We start from the raw sequence: 21,770 nt of genomic DNA, 5'->3' as shown, positions 1-21,770 counted from the left end.
TTTGATTAAATTCTGATCCAAATTTTGGCAGGTTGCCACTGCTGTAATTACATATTGAATTGAGCTATAATCTTTCAACACCTCAGAAGCTACAACTATGAAGAAGTGAAATACTGTGTTTTATTTTTGTTACCATGTTAATCATGCTGAATTATTTCCAGAAAATAGACACCTCTTATAGAGTCTTCATTGGTACGAACCATACAGCTGAATTTTTTTGGACTGGGGGTGAAGAAGCAACAAAACTTTGGCACAGGCAGAAGGTTTACAGCAAATGTTTTCTCCTTCTGCATTTTTTGTTCCATTTAATTATTTTTAAAATGTCTTAGGTACACAACATACGAGTACAAGCTCATAGTGCACAACGAGGTAGGATATACATCAAGTGAAGAAGTGATAGCTACTACATTAGCAGGATTACCAGAGAAAGGAAGTATCCTCATTGCACATGCTGTTAATCATACTGCGGTAGAAGTGGAATGGTCAAAACCAAGTAAGTGTGCTTAGTATTTATTCCAGTAACTAGATGCTAACCTGCCATCACTTATGCTGGTCTGCCTTGCTCTCATAGGAAACAGTCCTTGTCTTGATTTATAATATACCTAAGTGTCCTTGAAAGGAGAGGAAAGAAATAGGGAAAAAAAAAGGTGCACATTTTGCTATTTCTCAGTCATGTTCGTATGTATTATGTGTTATTTCTGCAGAATGAGAACAGTGAAAGTGAAGAAATGGTTAATGCGAGCTCATGAGAAATCTATATAGTAGTAGTACACCAAATCCTGTTGTCTTTGTGGTATATTTCCTCTCTGCGTAAAAATTTACATGTACATTCCTTCAGGATGAGAGGATCCCCTTTCTCTCTCTTTTGGCTCTGCTCCCTAAAATGAATTTAGCCAATTTCTCTACTTGGTTTGCTAATACAGCAGCGGGGAATTTCTTCATGACTTACATGCAAATGATTTTATAAGGACTGGGTGCTGAATTGCAACAAATGTAGTCTCTTTATTTTATAATTGCATGCCTGAAGTAAGCATGCTTATAAAAACTGACAAATGTAATAGATCTGAAGCAGCTCACTGAAGTTTCATTACCTTAGTAATCTAAACCCCTGACCTTCTAGATGTAGGTAATGCAATCTGGTTTTATTTTCATTCATACCTTGGAAATTCCTCCATATATGTTTATGAACGCAAAGGTTAAACACCAAGACAGGGCCATTCATTATTTGAAAACCTTATCATAATATTTTATTACTACTTATGTTGCGATAAGCATATTAACTATTTTGTATACCCATGTTTCATTTTTTTCATAATGTTAGTTTTCAAATGGTTTTCTTTGGGAACTTTGGAGTCCTTAATGTATGTTGCCTTGCTATCTTTCTTTTTCTGGAACACCTACTGAAGGTTTCTGACTTCTAAGGATTTAAAACTTGTATCTGTACCACTTAAAATAAAAATAACATATCACTCTTGATTAAGAATTTCTACAGCAAAACTGTGCATTATTAAATCTGAAAATATGCTTTTGGCTTTTATCAGTGCTCTTTGCCAGTCAGCTGAGTCCTGTTCAGTGGTACAGTGTGTCATCTAAAGCAGTATGTATTAGTGCTTAAAGTTTTTGTCATAATTATTCTTTTCATCTTGATTCCTACTGGAAAAGCAGTTGCATTTGTTCAGATCTGAACTGAAACTGTTTGACAAAGGACAGATAACAGACTGCATCTGAGTTGCCTGGAATCCTTGTTTATCCACCAGTTCAGACCAGTGAATGTCCTTCCCTGTGTAGCCCCCCACCCCGCCCCGGGGAGGCTAGTGCTGGGCAAAACACAATTTAGGAAGACATGTGAGGAACTGTTTTTGGTTTTTTGTTTTTTTTTTTCCCCTGTAAATGTAATGCTTCTGATGGTATTACAGCTTTACATGTTAATGATGACATCGTGTATGTTCTAAAATAATAACACATGGATTTTCATTTTCACTATGGCCAAAAGGCCTTCTGTATAAAGTTGAATGTAACTATAATTTCAGGCATAGCCACTTGGCCCTTATTGATGGCTACAGGCATTCAGTACTTTTGGGTTTGGGTGGGGGAGTGTTGTTTAAAGGGAAGGAGCAAAATGGGAAAAAAATCTTTGCGGTTTCCATCTTAAACTGGTGCCACGGAGCAGTCAGATTTACTCTTTTCCTTCTATCTGGGTGAAAGCCATCCTTTCGCAGTGGCAAGCTGCAAGGTCCACCTACCACTGCTAGCAGTGGGTTTCACCTATTTGCTTACTTCACAGATTCCATTGTCATCATAGGGCGATCTAGAGAAAGCTTTCTCGGTATTAGATAGGATGATGAACCGTTAATGATTTTTACAAGTTTGGAAGAGCAGTCTGCATCACTGCTTAGAAGGATGAAATTGAAGGCACCCGATGGATTCTTTGTGTTTTTTCTATAAGGGGGTCTGCATAAAATTTGTTTTTCTCTTCACAGTAGATGTTGTTGATAAGAAACTTGCTGACTGAATATTTCCCATCTGATTTCCCAATGTTTTTCCTTTCTTAGCACTACAAGATTTGCAAGGAGATGTTGTGTATTACACCCTCTTCTTGAATTCTACTGATGATAGAAGATCTCTGAGGATCCAGGCTGATGTAAACTCTGTAGTCGTAGGTGATATGCAGCCCAACACAGACTATCAGATATTTTTTCAAGTTTTTAATGGAGCCCACACCATCAACAGTGAAGTTGTGCATGTGACTACCTTAGATGGAGGTTGGTTAGCAGTGAATGCAGCTTGGCTTAAAATCTGAGAATGAAATTGATTGATTTTTGTTAGGGTTGAGATCAGTCATCCTTCCATTATAAAATTTCCGGTATAAAAGGGAAAAGGGCTAAAACGCTAAAATGCTTAAGTGCTGGTTGTCATCGTGTGGTAGATCAATAAATGGTCCCACTGAGACAGAAGCAAAAGCTCTAATAGCAGATATTAACCTAGTTTGTTCTCATCTTCTCTTGCGTATTCCTATCTGTGTGCACTAAGTTTGGAACTGAGTTCATATCAATAAATGGTGGAATTTAGAAACAATTAATGGGGGTTTTAAAAGATTTGCTCTGTGAAGCGATGTGCTTTTGACATGACAGTCATACACAGGGCCTTGCCTGAGTCACCAGAAACTCTAGCTGTAATTTCAGCCTCTAAGAAAATTCCTTATGAGTCATTTTTATGCTAGTGGGCAAGTGCAAGGCGGGGAGAGGTTGAGGATAAAATAATAATAAAAAAAATGTGCACCTGAAATGTGTTTAGAATGGTCTTTCTAATCTTTTTGCTTTATAAAGTCTCATTATAAACATTATAATATCATTACCTCAGAAGCAAGTGTTCCAGGTCATTAGCAAAGCACTTTAAGTAAGTATTCCATTTCCTTTCTGATGCCAAAGGTCAGCACCTTTTGTTTATAAAATAAATGGATCGTAAGGGTGATTTTTCAACTGGTAAAGATGGGTTCTTATGATAAAAATAGGTCTTTGCATAGTTATTTCTGACATGCTTAGATAATTATGTAATTTAATGCTAAGGAAGGTGTTTTGAGTTTGGGGGTTGGATTTTTTTTAAGTGTTAGACTTCATCACCTGTAGTAATCAACATTCAAAACCATTTACATAATGACAATATTGCATATTGCTTCATATTGCTTCAGCTATGAGGCTGATAACGTCACGTTCCACCAGACATAAAGTATTTTGGTCTCAAGTTTTGCTTTAAAAGCAAAATGCTCTGTTTCTCTCTCTCTCTTTTTTTTTTTTTTTTTTAAAGGATTAGGATTGGGAGAGACATAAAAATAATATTTGTATTTTGGCAGTGCAGATGGGTGAGTAATTTATCATCATATCACACTGGCCGCATACTACTGATGATTGACACTATGCTGCTGGTATAAAGCATTTTACCATCGGCTCTCATGGTTTCTAACTGAGAGTATAATAAGCCAATTTACAGAAGACTACAGACTGTGATAACTTCATCAGAGGAAAGCAGATAAGCAGTGAACCCTTTGCTAAACCTAAATACTAATCTGCATTTGGTTAAACAAGTGCTTTTGCAGAGACAGCTGGAGTTTATTCAGTTTCTTCCTTTATTTCTAGAGCCTGAGGGCATGTTCCCTCCAGAGGTTGTCATCATCAACAGTACAGCTGTACGTGTCATCTGGACATCGCCTTCAAATCCGAATGGTGTTGTCACAGAGTACTCTATCTATGTAAATAATCAGCAGTACAAGACTGGAATGAACGAGCCGGGGTCCTTTCTTTTAGCAGATTTGTCTCCATTCACTGTGTATGATATCCAGGTTAGAATATCTTTTCTGGGTTGTGTAATATACTTTAATTTTACACAAAATATGTGTATTTCCAAGTGGAATATTCTTTCGTGAATTTCTTTACATACGTGGACATATATTTGCACTGATGTTTGTGTGCATACACATACAAGGCATAAATTTATTTTCAGCATATTTTAGGTCTGTGTACACTTTTCATAATACAAATTTCCATTATCTTTTTTCAAACCATCAAAACTCCATTTACTTTCCCCTAAATGCTCTGTGCTAAAACATTAGCAAAACCCCAACATATATTACAAAGAGGCAAAGATTTTACTCCTACTCATTAAAAGAAAATTGCAATTGTTTTAGAAACATCAGGCATGCATAATATATCAGCACAGAGAAATAATGATGTTGCATTTGTCATCCTTTTATCATTTTTTTCCCTCCTTATCCTTCTGAGGAGGAAGCAGAGCTGATTTCTGAAATCATAGTAGTACTTTTCATGCTGTTAATAAGTACAATATTTTTTCTTTGCTTTTCCTTTTCTCTATCTTTGCTTCTCTATTCATATATCTAATGAAAGGCAAAACGCTGCGTGCAGAATAAAAAAATATAATCTTTCTATCCCTAAGTTTTATTAATATATTTAAGATACGCAGTTTGACACAATTTTAACTATTCCTGTCTATTTTGTTCAGGTTAGTTTTGCATTATATATGAGAAGGACTTAGTAGTACCAGGTATACTACGTTCTGAAAATTTGCATCCAGTTAGTACATGCCATAAATAAACATCATAGACAGGCATACTGTAACAGATTTCTATGTTCCTGCCCCTCTGAAACAGCAAACCTCCATCCATGAATACACATATGACTTTCTGAATGCTGCTTGGAAACACATTCGTCTTTTCTCAATAACAATGCAAATTCAGCGTACTGCCTCACTTATAGACCCTCTTTATTAATTTACCATAGCCAGCTACTGTTGCTTGAGATGTTAATTATTCTTCTCTTCTGCTTCCCTAGTCTTTATACCGGACTCCGGTGTAATAGGTAAAACCAAAATCAGCTGAGTTTAATTATTTTTTTCTTTTGATTCTTTTTCTTCTTGTCCTGGAAACAATATTACCTCGGATGCATGTGCATCTTACTGGTAATCTTACTGCATTATCTTTCATTTTTTGTGTTTGTTTATTTTGAGTAGCTTCTCTTTTGACAATAAAAAACCAATGTTACCATCCTTTACTAGCTATTTCACTGTGCCCCTGCTTAGTTTAATCCCAAAATTTGAAGGAATAAGTTTTTATTTCTGTGGTATTTTTCATAACAAACTGTATGATTCCTGTTTACATTTTTCACTTTTAATTTTCCAGAACAGATATGAAGTAATAGAAAATATTAAGGAAAAAGTATCCTTATTTATGTCAGAATATATGGTAGGTGTAGGAAACTTATTCAAGGCCTGAATCAAAGTACATTTTTTTTCGGTGTTGTGCACCAGATTCTACGTAAACGTGCAGAAAAACTAATTCACTGCAACTCATTTGGTGATAATTTAATAGAGAACAACAATTAATGCCAGAGGGCTGCATGTATCCCGTTTTTGTTTTTTTTTTTTTAAATGGTGTGGGAAAGCGTGATACAGCACAGTATATCTCTGGTAGATATACTTATCTCAAAGCTGCAGTATTTTCCTGGCTGCGTGAAATCTGTTGAATAGAAAAGAATAAAATCCTGGGTGAAGAGAGAAGTCTAAACAAGTAGCCGAGCTGAATAACTTCTGCAGCTAAGTATGTGAAATTCATGTTCTTCATCAGATTGAAGCCTGCACGGTGTACGCCTGTGTGAGAAGCAATGGGACCCAGATTACAACTGTGGAAGATGAGCCGAAGCAGCTGTCAGCACCCGTTATTCATGTAATTGGCTCAAGGTACTATGCTGTAGGTGGCTTTCGTATGTCAGAGCGATTTGTAGCTGGAATGGGGACCAGAATGTAAGGTTGTCTTCTCTCAAATGAATAAGGTGCAAAAAAGAATCCAGTATACACTTTGAAAGCATTTTTCATGGTTGTTGTTTTGGGGCTTGGAGTTTTTGGCCAAAAGTGCAATTGAAGAAATCTCACCCTTGGTTGGTTGTACATACCCATTTGGGTATCGCTGTGCTGTGATAATAAATAAAGCATAAGTGGAAGTAGTTAAGAGAAGAAGTGCAGAGGAATGAAAATTATCACATTTTGCTGTCAGTTAAGAGGAGGAAGATTAATGCTCAGGGAGAAATGTGATGCTGATAATGGAAACTTAGAATAATTGCAGGTAAAAAAAGAGTCACCTATCACAACAGTAGGAATTAGTAAGCTGCTTTAGGAGGAGGTATGCATGTCTATGTCTCCTTGAACCAGTGTTTGCAATCTGCCTATCCACTACACCCACAGGCATGGGCAAACTTCTTAATTGTAAAGGGATCATCAGATCTGCAGTCCTTAGAAGAAGCCAAACAGTAACATGTGCAGTGATTCTTTGGAAGTTAATATCTTCCAAAGACAGACTAAAACTAAGCTTGCTAACACATTTTTCAGAATTACACCAACAAAATAAAACAGTTAGCCTCCTGTGTTTCTCTTATTGTTCGTGAGATTTTATTGCACTTCTGGTGGAGTAAGCTCATTAGCAGCCTTTCTTTTATAGAAAGAAAAAGAATATCTATTTTTAAAATAACAATCTGAGCCTTCAGAAATGGCCAGCTGAATGGATTTGCTTCTCCAGTCTCTTAAGGACTTTGGTTTGCTGTTTTATCATTTCTACATTTTGCTTGAATTCAGCATTTGTCTCTGTATAAGGGTGAAATTAAGCTTGCTGTTTTTCTGTCACACATACAGATATAGTCAAAGCTTGTTTGATGATAAGAACTCAATTCAGAATCTCATCTTTTGCCCTTGGCTTTAACTTATGTATGCCTTTGTCTGTATTGTCTGTACTGCAAACACTTGTGCATGTTTCTGCTATTATATATAGACTAAATATGTCATAACACATGAATGCAAAAGGATCAAAAATGCCTTCCTACTTTATAATCTGCTCAGCCAGAAACAGACTCTGTTTCTACACTGCCTTTTCCTACATGTCATATTATCATCAGCTGTTCTTATATCCCAAAAGAATACTAACTACTGATCGATTGCCCGGACATGTCTGGCCGTGGCCTACACGTGCCCCGGGTAGTTCATTTATTTGCCACGGTGGATTTGCTAGAGTGGAATTTAATCAATAGCTAATTCATTAATTCTGGTCCTCGAGTATGTAGGGATTGTGCAGTATAAAAATGACTGGCTGGCTTCAGCTTTGATTGAAATATGACAAACAGTACAGCTGGCAGCTTCAGCAGGTGCTGGGCTGAATATGAATTTTGCTTATTTATCCTCCATAAAAGGAAAAGCTTGGGGAAACAGAAAAAAATAGTTGGTGTAGACAAGAGGACGTTTTAATACATATCTGTCATCAGACAGAGAAAAAATGCATTTGTAGAGTATAGGCTCATGGGATATCTGAGATATAATACAGACTGTGCAGTTTATTGTCTTTAATTGGAATCATGGCGGTTTTCCCTCTTCTGAATCAGTTTGGGGGGGGGCTGTATTATTGATGAGAATGCTGTAGGATAATGTCTTTGCAGCATTCACAAATAATTGTTTTAAAATTTGCCTCAAGGTGCTGCATGACATAAATTATAATTTCACCCACCAACTTCTTAGAAGTCTTTCTGATAGCAGCTCCATCCGCACTGTTCTAATGAAGGTTATACCACCAGAGCCATTATAAATACCTTACTTTTCTACCCCTTACAGTTAATAACTCAGCTTCAGGCTGAAACTTGGCACAAAAGGTCGCAGTCCTGGAATTATTATTTTATAATGCCAAACATCAAATAGAAAACAGTATGGGACCCAATCCTGAAGTCCTAAGTCAGGTTCTGGTTTGTTATGTTTCTTGTCTGGGTTTGGGTTTTGGGGGGGGAAAGTGGAGAGGTCACATTGGCCATGTTTAGATAGAAGCAAATACTCTTAAATCAGGTGTGCTGCTTTTTAATATTTTTTTCCTTAGTTAGGACCTTAGATAGGCTTTGTCTCCATAGAGAAGGATTGTATTTTCTTACACAGTTTAGAAAATTCTCTGAGTACTGTGTGCATGTGGATGCCGACTGAAAGTTTGTACAGTGGATTAAATTCTCATGGTGTGTTGGAAAACAGTTCATACCCCTTGAAAATACTTTTCTTCTTTCTCTTTTTCCTTGTGATACAGCATGCTTAGTTTCTTCTGTTAACAATACTTAGTAGCAGCTTTGTTCCTTTCAGAAAACTGAGGCACAATGCAGATGAACGCCTGCCAGCAATTCTGTTCAGTGCTGAATGTAAAGGTTGATGGCTCTGAAAATCCTTCCTAGCTTCATGAAGAAAGAGAGGGCCCTTTAGGCACCTTGGGGGGAACAAAAAACTCTGGTCAGGGTGTAATAGAAAACTCAAAGAACGTAAGACCATGGTTGAAAAACTAGGTGAATTCTTTGGTGTGATGTTCAGTATCATGGGGCTGCGGAAGGTTTCTGTATCAGATGCTGTTTATGGGTGAATGAGCTGGAGGAATTCTTTCAAATTAATATGTTAGTGAGAAACATTTTAGAACAAATGGATAAAACATATAGCAATAAATTTTTGGGATGGTAGCATTTGCACAGTTCTAAAGGAGCTCAAATATGAAAGTGGCAATCTACCATGCTGTGTAAATTGGTCTTGGTACTGGAGGAATGAAAAACAGTGCAGCACAAATTTCTCTGAGGGGATCTGGGGAACTAAAGACCAGTAAGTCTGATTTTCCTTAAAAAAAAAAAAAAAAAAAAAAAGGAGGGATTCATAACTATGTCAATAAACATGCCAATAAACATGAAATACTGGGGAAGATTATTGTGGAGTCATATCAAGTCAACCTATGACAAACTAACCAGAAAATTCCAGAGGACAGGCAAAACACAAAGATTTCTTACATATGCTTAGTTTTGTAGAGTTTTGTAGCACTTTCTCTAAAGTGTCCCAGACAGTCTTCCTGTGGAGGAAACCTCATCGCTCTCCCTACTTTAGTAATGGGAAAAACAAAGCACTTCTCTAAGAAGTTTGTAGCAACAACAGAAGCTTAATGCTATTTATCAGCACTTTTATTATATATATATAAAAATATAAAAAATATATTAAATGTACATTTATCAGTACATTTCTGTACTGTGCCATACCACCTTTCTAATTATGTTAGCACTGCAGTCCACAATACAGCAGGTACTTTGTGCAATAATGCTGAAGCAGTTGCTCAGTATGTGGGATCTCCTGATGAGGAAAGTGTTTTTTCCACTGGTCTTTAATCGTAGCAGTGCTCCCTATCTTCAGAATGTCAGGTGAATCTTTTGATTTTTCTGTGATTTTTTTTTTTTTAAGTTCCAGCTCCTGAAAGTAAAGTCATTGAATCTTAGGTTTGATGTGAATTATTATTTTTTTTTTAATTTAGCCCTTGTATGTGATGAGACTAACACAATGTTCATTCTAAAGATTCAAAAGTGAGGTCTTGTTATATTTTTAATCTTCATGGTTAAACCTTCACTACTGTGTTGAGAAAATATCAGGAGTTCTTTCCATGACTCATGGACACTTGAAGCTGGTGACACTTGAAGCAGGCAAAAAAGATATTTTCCTTTCTAAAGACTGGTTTACCAAAAGGTATCTGATGTGATAGCAAAACGCTGAAGTACTGATATTTTTCATGGATTTAAAAAAGATATTCCTACCTGGACATTTTGGAATGAATTGTCTTCACATGCTTGACCCAAAGAACTTCAGTTTGCTCTGTTGCACCATGAGTGAAGCAGTTTGAAATGTTTTTTATCTCCTGGAAGTGCTGCAGTGTCTCATGGACCTTGTAGTCTAAACCAGTTCGTTTCTGTGAGCCTGGTTAAGCTGCCTTTTTTTTTTTTTTTTTTTTTTTGGGGGGGGGGAGGCCTCCTTCAGTGCTTTTACCACACTGGCAGCAGTCGCAGAAGGGGCTCATCCAGCCTTTGAACCATCATAACTTGCACATGCTTGAAGTTTTCTTGGGGCAAACACATTACACTCCTCACGCCAGGTGTTGTGCATTCACACGTGCCTAGAATTTGCAAGTCTGCTTCTGTGGTTCAGGCTGCAGGCACTTCCCAGCACAGACACAGCTCTAGTTTATTGGGGAGAGAGTAACAGGGGGTGAAGATGAGGAGAGGGTGGGCAGCTCCATCCCCATGTTTCTGAAGCTGTATCAAGTGGACTGCATGGGATAAGCTGGGCTGCGTGCTAAAGCGCCCATCATGTCCCATTAAATCTGCACCCGCTCAAGAAAGTTTTCAGCTCAGCCTAGGGTATTTCTTCAGATGAGAGGTGTCAAAAAGCCTCTGTAATCCCATGAAAACCCTGCTTTTTTTTTTTTTTTTTTTTTAAACCGAGCTGTGCATTGTTCTTGCAGTGATGCTTTCTGAACCACTGGAATTCACCATGGACTGAAGACATCAGAAGGTGTAGGCATAACTGAAACGTTCATAAAACTGTGAAGGAGTCTACTTATCTGGGAGTCATTATTGGAAGGTCATACGGAGCTTTACCCTTTTGGTGGCACTGGTCAGTGAACTCCCATGCCACGTTATTTTCTTGTGCAGCTGCAAATTTACGTGATACCAGGCTATGTCCCTCCCAAATGCTTACCTAGAAATTGATCAGTAATAAAGTGATTGCTCGTTAAACTAAATAAATACATGCTGAGCTCTGCAGAAAAGGCACAATGTTCAAATCATTGCATCAATTCTTAGGCCCCATTTGAAATTATTTTAGACAGAAATATGACTTGCAAACTGCAATAACTGGCAAAATACTTTGAAAATATACCCTTGAGGGCCTGAAGGAAACTTTCACAAAGCAAATAATTCAAAAATATGACTGGGAACGCTCCTATGATCTATACCGTGCAAAGACCAGGAGAGTTACAATGGCATTTATAAAGGTTGAAGTACTACCCTTCTTTTCCTTTTCTTTTTATCTTTTCTCTGAAGTCTGTACAATATATTTTCCTACTTTTACATTTTTAAGTTAGGTCCTGTAACATTATTTAAATGTAGATGTGTGTATGTGCATGAGTGTGTGTTCATGTGCATATGGTAGAATATGTTTTGAATACAAAATAGCCATGTATGGAATATGGAATTAAATCTGTGGTTCAGATGAAGACCTTGGAATTATAATGATGACTCTACAAGTCACCTATGAAGGTATTCCCTCATAGGTGACATTAATTCCTGTTCTGCAAAGGCTTATGGCTGTGCGTATTCTTCTGTTTATACCTCAAGGAAGTGAAATAATAGTTCAGTTATTTTTATTCTGTTAAGATGTCAAAGTTTATCTCAGCAGCTGCTGTTTCACTGTAACATTTTCACTTTAAATTAATGCTAATTTATGATGTCACTGGCATTCTGGCAGTGGCTGTGTAAATGGGACGTGGAGATTAAAAAGAGTTACTTGGAGCCTAAGTATATACTGTGCAATGTTGTCAGTCTTCCTATTGATCTACATGTAGCATTGGGATCTCTGTCTACCCAAAGAGAGTCATAGTGAAAGAAATTTGTGTCTTATGCAACAATCCTGAGTGATTATGCAAGAAATTATGTTTTCATTTGGAATACCAATGTAAAATGTGTACGCTATAAAAGCCAGAGCAAATTCTGTTTCAAATGTCCCTTGTGGCATATTTTTTTTTTCAATTGTAATATTAAGTGAGATTTTGGAGCCAATAGCTGCACGTTTTTAGTAATGACATGCATTCTACAGTTTAACATGATTTTCCCCTCAAGATACTTTCCTCCTCAAATGGATGATGGTCTGATAGGAAACCGGAAATCAACAACAGGCTTTTGTTTTAGTCATCTGTGGGCTGCTACAGTCACACTTTTGTGCTCAGAGTTGGAAGTCTTGAGTCTTACTTGTAATAAAACCATTTTTTTTACTTCTAATTTTATGTCAAGGAAAATACTTAAGCACAAAAGAGAACTAGTGCTTAATGATGCTGTGATGAGTTCTTTTAATTCTGAGCAGAATAATACATTTCAAAGCAACATACATTTTTTGTATAATGTTTTTGAAAACAAAGAAAACTCAAGTTGAATACAAATCTGTTCTAAATGGTAACTGAGCACAATGTGAGTAAGCTGCACTGCTCACAGCTCAGAGATTCGTCTTTTGCCCCCCAGCTGCCCATCCTTTACCAGGTTCCTATCTCAGAATGGAACAGTCACACCAGCTCTGACAGTAGGTCATGTACGCCTTCGCTGTAGCACCAGAAAGGCATGCTCAGTCCTTTCTCCTACCACTGAAATGAGTAAAATGCTAGAAAGTTTATTACACATAAGTTTCCCGAACAATGAATGAGGTGTCTTTTAAAAAGCAACCTTAAGAACTTCAATTGCACGTGTGATTTATTTTCCCAAAGTATTAGCACATATTGACACTTTCTTCAAACTTTTACACCTTTTGGATATTAAAGCAGCTGTGAAATTCACCGGTTGGAAGAAATTTTGGACACTTCAAAATATTTTACTGCATGTGAACTAGTGAACAATAGTACCAATGTATGCTAATCCTTTAATGTAAGTATCCATAGAAGCATAAATACTTTCAATAGTTTAATGGATGTTAATTTTCTGCTTTTTTGTAGATCTCTTCAGATCAACTGGGCATCACCAGGGCAGCCAAATGGTATCATCCTGGGATATGAACTCTTACGTAAGGGGTGGCAGAGGTGTACCCCATCAAAGGCTCCTAGAAGCAGCAAAAGTAATAGAATGTGCATCTCATTAGAATGTAAAAAGCACGAAAATACCTGTGGAGAAGCATGTTATCATCCAGAATTAAAGGTACATGTATAATATTTTTAAGTTAGCAATGCAATAAAAAAAGTATACTTTTAGGAATAAGTGTGTAAACGAAACCTCTTTAGTTATCAGAGAAAGGGAAGGGTTCTACTTCTTTTGACATTGTAAAACCAAGGCTCTGTTATGTATCTTGAAACTTTAAGATCAAATATGTATGTTTGAGCTCAGTACAGGGATAGCTGTGCAAAATTCTCGAGCGGTGTATGTGAGTCAGCGGATGACAAAGTGATTCTGTTGTCTTAAGTCTGTGATTGTTGGCTTTATTTCTCCTTTCAGGATAAATGAATTGGTGAACATTTATGAATGTGTCTTGCATTTACACTTTGATGCAGAGCAATAGCGCAGTTCTGAAGTGAATCCCCAGATTGTTTTCATTTACTGGATGTTGGTTCGGGGTAGAAGTGATTTTAATACATGAAGGCTAAATCCCTGGCACAGGAAGGGAAGCCAGAACCTGTAGGATCCCAACCACTCCATGGACCACGTCACTTCACAAGCACACATCTGAAGTTTCTTCCCTTCAGAAACCCTCAGAAAGCTTTGCTCCACGTGCATAGTGTAGGTGTTCATTCCAAGGAACCAGGCTGTACCCGATTCAAAGTAAATCTCGCAAGCCACATGTAATGGAAGTTTGAAGAATCTCAGTACCAGATGGATATATATGTATATAGATCTCTGTATGTATATTTGCATCCCACTTGGAACAACCAGTTTTGCTCAGTTGCATGCCCTAGACCACACATTGTAAACTACCAGAGAGAATTCTTTGTCAGCTCAGGTATTCAGGTATCTGTGGAGCACATCGTCAGTTCCTATGGCTCCTTTGGCACAAAGCCATCGCATGGGACCATTTAAAGGCCACAGGAAATTTTCTATGTGTGTGCAGAATTTCAAAAATCCCAGTAAAACTATAAACCTCCTCTCTATGCAAGGAATCATTCCTCAAAGCCTCATGGCAAATAGTGGTTATTAACATGATTTGCTGGGGTTTTTTCTCCTCTCTTAAATTCTTCCTTGGCTAAATGCTTAATGACCAGATTCAGCAGTACAGAAAATCTATTTAGATTCAGCTACAAGTGGGTGGCTGTTACATGACAATGATGAGCAGCTCTGAGTAGGATCCATTGTGATTTGTCAGATGATTTTTAAATTACGGCTATTTTCAGGTTAATCTTCATATGAGTTCCTGTTTAGGAGTAGAATCAATAGCATAGCGGGAGTCTGTAATGGTTTTTATTGACAAATGAGATAGAAAACTCTTAGTTTGAAAGTAAGATTTAATGTAATGAAATAGTGTCCCTATTTGTCAAAGGCATCATCACATGTTCCATGACTAAAGCAAACAATATGTATTCACAAGTTTCCCTGTCAGACAAGACAGTAATTAAGGGAGTGAGTTATTTGAGGGGTTCAAACCAAAATATAAATTATTCCAGCCAACACAGCTTTAGCTTTTGAGTTCCCTTGAATGCAATACTATGCTAAACATATGTTTTCCTGAAATCTTGCAAATTAATTATGGGCAGTCCTTTGTATTAAAAGGTAGATGTACTTATTTCAGGGGTTTGGCATGGTAGACTTTTTAATAGATCTTGGCATGTGTATGAGTTAAATTTATATTATATTAATTTCATAAGTTTTCGCCTCCATTATTATTTTTCCAGCCTTTGTGCATTTATGGTAACTTTGAGCTTGGAGACTGTCCATTTCCTTTTATAGCTTCCTGACTTTGTAATTTTTTCTAATTAATTTTACATTATTTTTTTATAATAGTCTCTCTGTATTCTCGGAGATTGCGGTTAGGAGTGGGTGCTATTTGATAAGTAATGGATATAGAATAAATGACTGGAAGGTCCACAGGAAACTGAAGCACTCATACATAAAATGACATGGGAGTAATTTTTGTGGGTGAATTGATTAAAATTCCCCTCCCAATGCTTTGCTTGGTTTGCTGTGTGTATCCACACTAGACATCCAAAATGTCTGTAAGAGATATCTACAGAGCCCCTGGCGCATCCACGTTTCTCTTAGTCTGTGACAGGGACAGCGTAAGACACTTTTCTATATTTTTTTTCTAGAATTTTCTAGAATTCACTGGCAGTCTATGCCAGCTATAACGCTGAAGCATTATGCTAGTGTATGTGGTCCTCTGATCTGTCAGTCTGCTGGACAGCAGCAAAGGACAGCAACACTGGCCAGCATACACTTTTTCTGAAAAACAAGCCTGTTGTCACAGTGCCAGCTGCTGTTCGCCATACATTAATTGTACAGCCAAACATGAAGAGGTGCCACTGAGAATTAAATACAGAGCAGCTTAAGTAATGTTCAGATCCAGTATAATAAACAAGTTTTTTTTCTTCATTTGTTGACAGACTGGTCAGTAAAGCAGGCAGATTGTATATATGTAGTTCTGATAGACAAATAGGTTGTGGAGTTCTCGCTTTTGCTCAGGTCATTTATTGCACCTTGTATACAAGACATAATGGGTCTAATTTCCCTCTTGCACTTTTGTTGAATCCAGGAGTATAAATTGAGAGGAAAATGATGCCATTTATACAAAAATAATTTGAAGATAAGTCTTGGGTTATTCATTAATATTTCCCTATGGATTTATGGGCTACATTTGGCATCATTGGCTTGCTATTGTAAGGCACTGCAGAAAGAGAGGGATATGTTATGATTTCTTATCTGCATAAGAGATCGCCCAAATATAATACACTCCATCCATAGGAACCAAAGTGTTTCAGTAATAGGAATACAAAAGTGTGTTTTTAGGGGGCAGCAGAGCAGGATGCAGTGATGCCAGATAACTTTGGCTGAGCGGGGTCCAGCCAAGGCAGCGCAGTTATAGCAGAACGGCAGCGCTGAGTAGCCTGGCGCAGGGTTGCACCGGTACGTGCGCGCTGCGCTTGGGATCCGGGGTAGCAGCTCTGCACAGCACTGTGCTGTGTAAATAAACCAGCTTGCTCAGAGCTGTCTTGGTAATCTCTAAAAGAGCAAATGACCTTTTCACTACAAGGGGCGTGTACATGCACATTCATGGGCTCATGTAGGCCTGATATTAAGCCTAATGTAAACCAAACAAGATTCCTGCTATCCTAAATAATCAGATCCTTACTTATTTCTAGTTGTTATCTGGTTTTCTGCTTTGATGTTAGAAATCTTTGTTGTTTTAACCAAAGCCAACACAGTGCTGTGCCTGGTATCCTTGCCTTGGTGTTTGTAATCAGACTTGGATGGATTTATAATTCTAGAGTGCAGAAAGAATTTAGAAAGGTTTTTTGTGTATAGTTTTGCATAAAAAGCTGAGAATGCACTCTCATGATGCATTTTGTCAGCTGCCAGGAGGGTCCTTATGTCCTGTGTACCTTTTACAGTAACAGAGCTGTGCTGCTTGGGTGTTTCCAAGCTGCCAAAACTGACAGTCTTTTCCTAGCTGTTTTCAGTAAGGTGTGAGCCATAACTCTGCCCATATTTGAAATCTCAAAACAGACATCAGCTCACAGAGCACATATCACAAGTTCTCAGGCATGTACTTCACTTAACAAGGGAACATGCCCTAGCTTCGCCCACCAGGAAGCACAATCTCAGTGCTGATGGGGAAGGCATTCCTGTATTATGGATGCTACCAAACTGTCCTTCTGTTGTTACTGGCATCCTGAGGTGAACACTGAAAATAATGAAACAGGTACAGTAAAAGTGTAATTAACATAGCGACATAAAGGCTAATAATTTCTGTACACAATGGATCGTGAGTATGAACAGCTAAAAGGGTCCTGACTGAAGGTGTTAATACAGCTTCAGCACTTTTTATTTTCAGTAGCAACAAGCTGTATAAATCTGCAGTTAATGAACTAATCAAATATAACTCTGACATTACTAGGAAATACAGGCTTACCCCTTTACTCATTGTAATTAACATGTGCCATTTGTTAAAAACACCAGCAGGACTCTTCTTTTTAAGGACAGGAGGAGCAAAACGGTGGCTTGATAGCTAGCCTCAAAGGCATGTTTTCAGGAGTGAAAACTAACACATCTTGACACTGGTGAAGGATATTCCATCAATATTTATGTAAAATCTACTATTAATGCTAGCAATATTGTGCAAATTCTTTTCAAGTACTTTCAGGCTTAGAGAACCTTTAAAAAGATAACACATCGTGTATAGTATGTGTTGTAACACACCTGAAAGACAGGAAATGAAACTCATCTTAGTAAGATAATATATAGTGATTTGTAAGAGAATAACAATAATTTCTGCTACGGGTTTTAGATCTAAGGCTATACCGATTACCAAAAGAGAACAGCAGTTTGAGAAAAGAAATGGGTGAGTAAGTATACTTGGCAAAAAAAGGTGTGTATATAGATTCAAAGATAATTTAAGTAAAAAAGAATGAGCCTTGCTAATTTAAAATATTCCCTCTCACATGAGAACATGATGGGTCAATCATTACTCTGGTGTTTGCTCCACAGGCAGAAATTTTTAATGAACTCCTGTAGCTAATAGGAATTCCTTAGAGTGTTTTGTGAATTGCTATTTCACAAAGTGGCTCTGGCAGGAAGCGTTTGACAAGAAGGATAAACATGGCTGCCTAGCACATCTGTTTATTTGAGCAAATCAGTCCTAGCTCAACTGGCATGTGTCCATAAGGCCAGATAATATCCTTCAGTAAAGTCTTCAGCAAGCAGTGGGATCAAGGATGACACAACTTTAATTAAAAGAGAGTTGCATAGAGAAGTTTGGAGTATTTTTTAAAGTTTTGAAAATATTGTGTAATCCTGCCTGCCAGGTTTGATGTCTGGTTACTCTGTGCTAGTGTCGTGGCTGACCAGGCCTTTCCCAGGTATCACAATAAGCCTTTCTTCACACCCAGCCCTTCCCAATCTCTGTGCTCCTGGACCAAGCCTCTCTGTGGGCTTGGATGGAAGGATAACTACAGGATTGATTTGTGAGTCTACCAATATTTTTAAGGGCTCCCATGACAGCTAAGGATGAACGTCTTGTATCATCTCCGTACGCAGTAAGGATCTTCTGGTCAGCCCTGTGTATGAGGGTGAGATCTCCGACCTGCCTAAAACGTTGGTGTCACTGCATCTGATCGCTCTGAGGCTTCTACTTGCATGTACATAGTAACAACATCCAGTTGGGGCTGTCACTTTTAGATCTAAGAGGATGAGATAATAATAACCTTTTGCCACTATAACTTTCAATCCATCTGCTTTTCTTCTTTGTCTATGACATAATTTTAGCATTACTTGAATGCATTTTATTTTATGGGTTGATAATGCGGAATCTTTGGGCTGCATATCAATGCAAATAGAAACGAACTATCTTTAGAGGACTGCCAAAAAAGTGTTATTTAACAATTTACAGCTGACTGCAGAGGATTTTATGGCACTACATAATAATAGCACCAACTATATCAATCAGTAATGCCATATGAGGGGTTGAATGTGCTTTAGAGCTGACTGGACCACATTTCGGAAACCGCCTATAGGGTATTGAGAAATACTGAGGATCCTAAATAATTTTTAACAAGGAAAAGTAGCTGCTGAAACCATTGTAACATAGCTGAGTGTTCAGCTGAGAATTTTTTGAGGGAATTCCGGAGGAAAAGGGGAGACACCAGTGACAACGTCCCAAGCAGAATGCTTTAGAGTTGGTACTAACAAGGCCCTCCCGGTGTCTGTGTGACGTACGTGGAGCAGCTGCTTCTGCTGCAGTTTCACCAGAGAAGGGGCGTTTCTTCAAACTGGAAACATTGCACAGAAAGTGAAATGGCTGCTCAAGCATTTGAGCCTGGACGATGCCAAAGGTGTGCAACTTTCTGTATCTGGAAGATGGTAAGACTGTGTTCAGGTGAAATTTGGGTGGTGTGCATCAACAAAAAGGAGGAAATGGTATAGGGATGACAAATGAAATCCATGAAAAGAAGATGACAAATTGGGCTAGACACATCACAGAGGAGGACACAAGAGGCACAAAAAAAGGGACCAAGAATGTGCAAGGAATATGTATTTGGCCTCCTTTCATGCAGTCTGGTACAGCATTTACTGGCTCTGGGTGTCTCAGGCTCAGGATGCAGTAAAAAGTGCGGGACAGAGGCCATTTTTTACAGGTGTCAAGAATTGTTGCTAAATATGATCTATTCTGAGAACAGTGGCAGAACAGTACTCAATTCGGTGTTTTTAAGAATGCTTTTAAATGACTTGGAAATACAGAGAGACCAGCTAATCTTCTAGGTTGCTTTGAAGCCAATTGTATATGAAGAAAAACAGCCTGGAGTGCATGCCAGTCATAAAAAAATATCCAAAAGATAGGAAGCAGAGAAGAGGTGTAAAGCAGAGTTTTATTTGACATCTTAACTAATGATCTGGAAGAAAGAACAGTAGGTTAATTAAATTCATAGATTGGATTATATTACCAGTGACAAGGTGGACAGCAAAATAATATAATAGGACCTACAGAGACTCAAAATTCCTGAAGAGAAAATGACAAAATTCAACTATGCTGGTAGTCTAAAACAGATGCTGAATAAGAAAGTGTACTGGAAAAACAGAAAACTGTGTGACAATTCAAAGCATTTAAGGTCATAAAAACTCAAAATATAATAAGGAAACAAGAACACCTTCTGCCCTACCTCATGTTAATTTTTGGTTACGCATGTTTATGTATTGCAGATTGTAACTTCAGAACCTAACCTAATACTCCCAAGGATGATTGAGTAAAAACAATTTGAAAGTGAACAAAACAAAGCATCATCTTTCTGAAATCAAAAATATTTTTTTCATGACTTAAGAAAAGTAATAATATTTTTATGTATGTATATATTTGTGTAAAAATTTTTATATACAGATTTAATACAAATTACATGTTCTGAGCCTTTTAATACCCATTTCTTTAAAGTTTTCTGTTAGCTAGTAATTAAAGTACCTAGGTAAACAAAAGAACCTTCTAGAGGAACACTTTCTTTCTTTGCTGTTAAGATAACCTGATAGAGAATGTTGTTAAAGTCAGGGGTGGAAGTGGTCCATGTCAAAGGAAAACAAAGGAGCAGCTTTGCCCTGAGATGTGTGCTGTACTGCCAACTGCGTTTTCTGTCTGGCTGTAAGAGGCATCCTTCTGGCTAATACCAGCTGCACTGACTCTATGTTCTGAGCTTACAATTTTTACAATGATTCTACTGACTGTTCTATATGATTTGTTGTGTATACAGTGTGCCACTCCATCGACACAGGAGTAAGTGTATAAATAATTATTTGATTGTTCAAGCGTATAATTTTCTCGACAGCACCTAGAAAGAAGTCCACAGTAGAAAGGCCTTTTCAAAATTCATTTCCGTGTAAATTTTATTTTGAAAAAAAACTCCTTATATAAATACTATTCTCTTGAGATCACAGTGTCTGAAGAACTGTGGTCATAAATAAGTGATCATGTGCTATAAGAAGAAAATTCCACTTATTTTTATGTGAAGGAAAACCCAAGAGCTCATATTGGGAAATACTGGGGTTTAGTTTTAAGGGTTTCAGATGACATGTTTCATCATAAATGAATAAATAAATAAATAAGAATTTGGGAGAAAAGAAAAGATGGTAGATTATATCTACGTATTGCAATCTACTCCACATTGAGAGATTCAAAGAGCCTGCAAGGTATATGAAGATTATTCATATTAATGGACTATTTTATTAAGGTGCAGTATGATCAAAGGCCACAAAATAGCAGCATTCTGTCAGATACACAGTAGTTTATTGAAGTCTGATAATGCTGGAGGGCAAACGATTTTAGCCAAGTTACATTTTATTTGACTGCAGTCATATTGGTATCCATGCTAGGATGTGCTGTACACATTTTCATATACGTTGTTTTGCCAGAGAACACATTATGTTCTGTTTAACAGATATTGCCTTACTGATTTTTTTTTTAACTACTTCTAGGTATGTTGTAATGGGATTCTGCACGACAATAAACCTGGCTTCCAATGCTGCGAGGACAAGTACATTCCATTTATTCTTAATTCACCAGGTGTTTGCTGTGGTGGTCAGATACATGCTGTGCAACCAAAACATCAGTGCTGTGGTGGTTATTACACTAGGGTATTAGTAGGTAAGAGACATCTCCTTTCCACTGCTTCAAAGAAACAAACCAACCAAGTTTATATAGCTGTTAAACCAAGGAGAATGAAAACATAGCAATAAACGAGGGATTTATCAAGATTTCTAGGTGTCGTCAAGGCTTCTGTTCAGTGGCACAAACAATGAGAATTGCACTGACTTTGTCTTCTAAACACAGTTCTGTGTTTATACAAGAAAGGCTTAATTGATGAAACCTGATGATTGGGTCATTTCCCAGAGAACTAATTTATGCCAAACTATACTTAATTGCAGTAAGTGCTGCATAATGGGGAGGGCAGTTCTGCTTAATAGGAACACCATCAGGAAATTTAGTGGTGTGGTTTAGTTCTCTGCTTGACTTGA

General features: G+C 37.5%; 1 protein-coding gene across 1 annotated transcript in view; it reads left to right on the top strand.

Annotated features, from left to right (window-relative positions):
- USH2A (usherin) overlaps positions 1–21,770 on the top strand; it is a 390,339-nt gene that overhangs the window by 277,022 nt on the left and 91,547 nt on the right. Inside the window, exons 43-48 of the mRNA XM_055725922.1 lie at positions 330–493; positions 2,553–2,762; positions 4,134–4,336; positions 6,134–6,246; positions 13,076–13,274; positions 21,231–21,399. Of these exons, the coding sequence (XP_055581897.1) occupies positions 330–493; positions 2,553–2,762; positions 4,134–4,336; positions 6,134–6,246; positions 13,076–13,274; positions 21,231–21,399 (1,058 nt within the window). The remainder of the gene's footprint in view (positions 1–329; positions 494–2,552; positions 2,763–4,133; positions 4,337–6,133; positions 6,247–13,075; positions 13,275–21,230; positions 21,400–21,770) is intronic.

The sequence above is a fragment of the Falco cherrug genome, chromosome 13 (assembly GCF_023634085.1).
Source record: "Falco cherrug isolate bFalChe1 chromosome 13, bFalChe1.pri, whole genome shotgun sequence".
Lineage (NCBI taxonomy): Eukaryota > Metazoa > Chordata > Aves > Falconiformes > Falconidae > Falco > Falco cherrug.
This window is presented reverse-complemented; position numbering and strand designations above follow the sequence as displayed.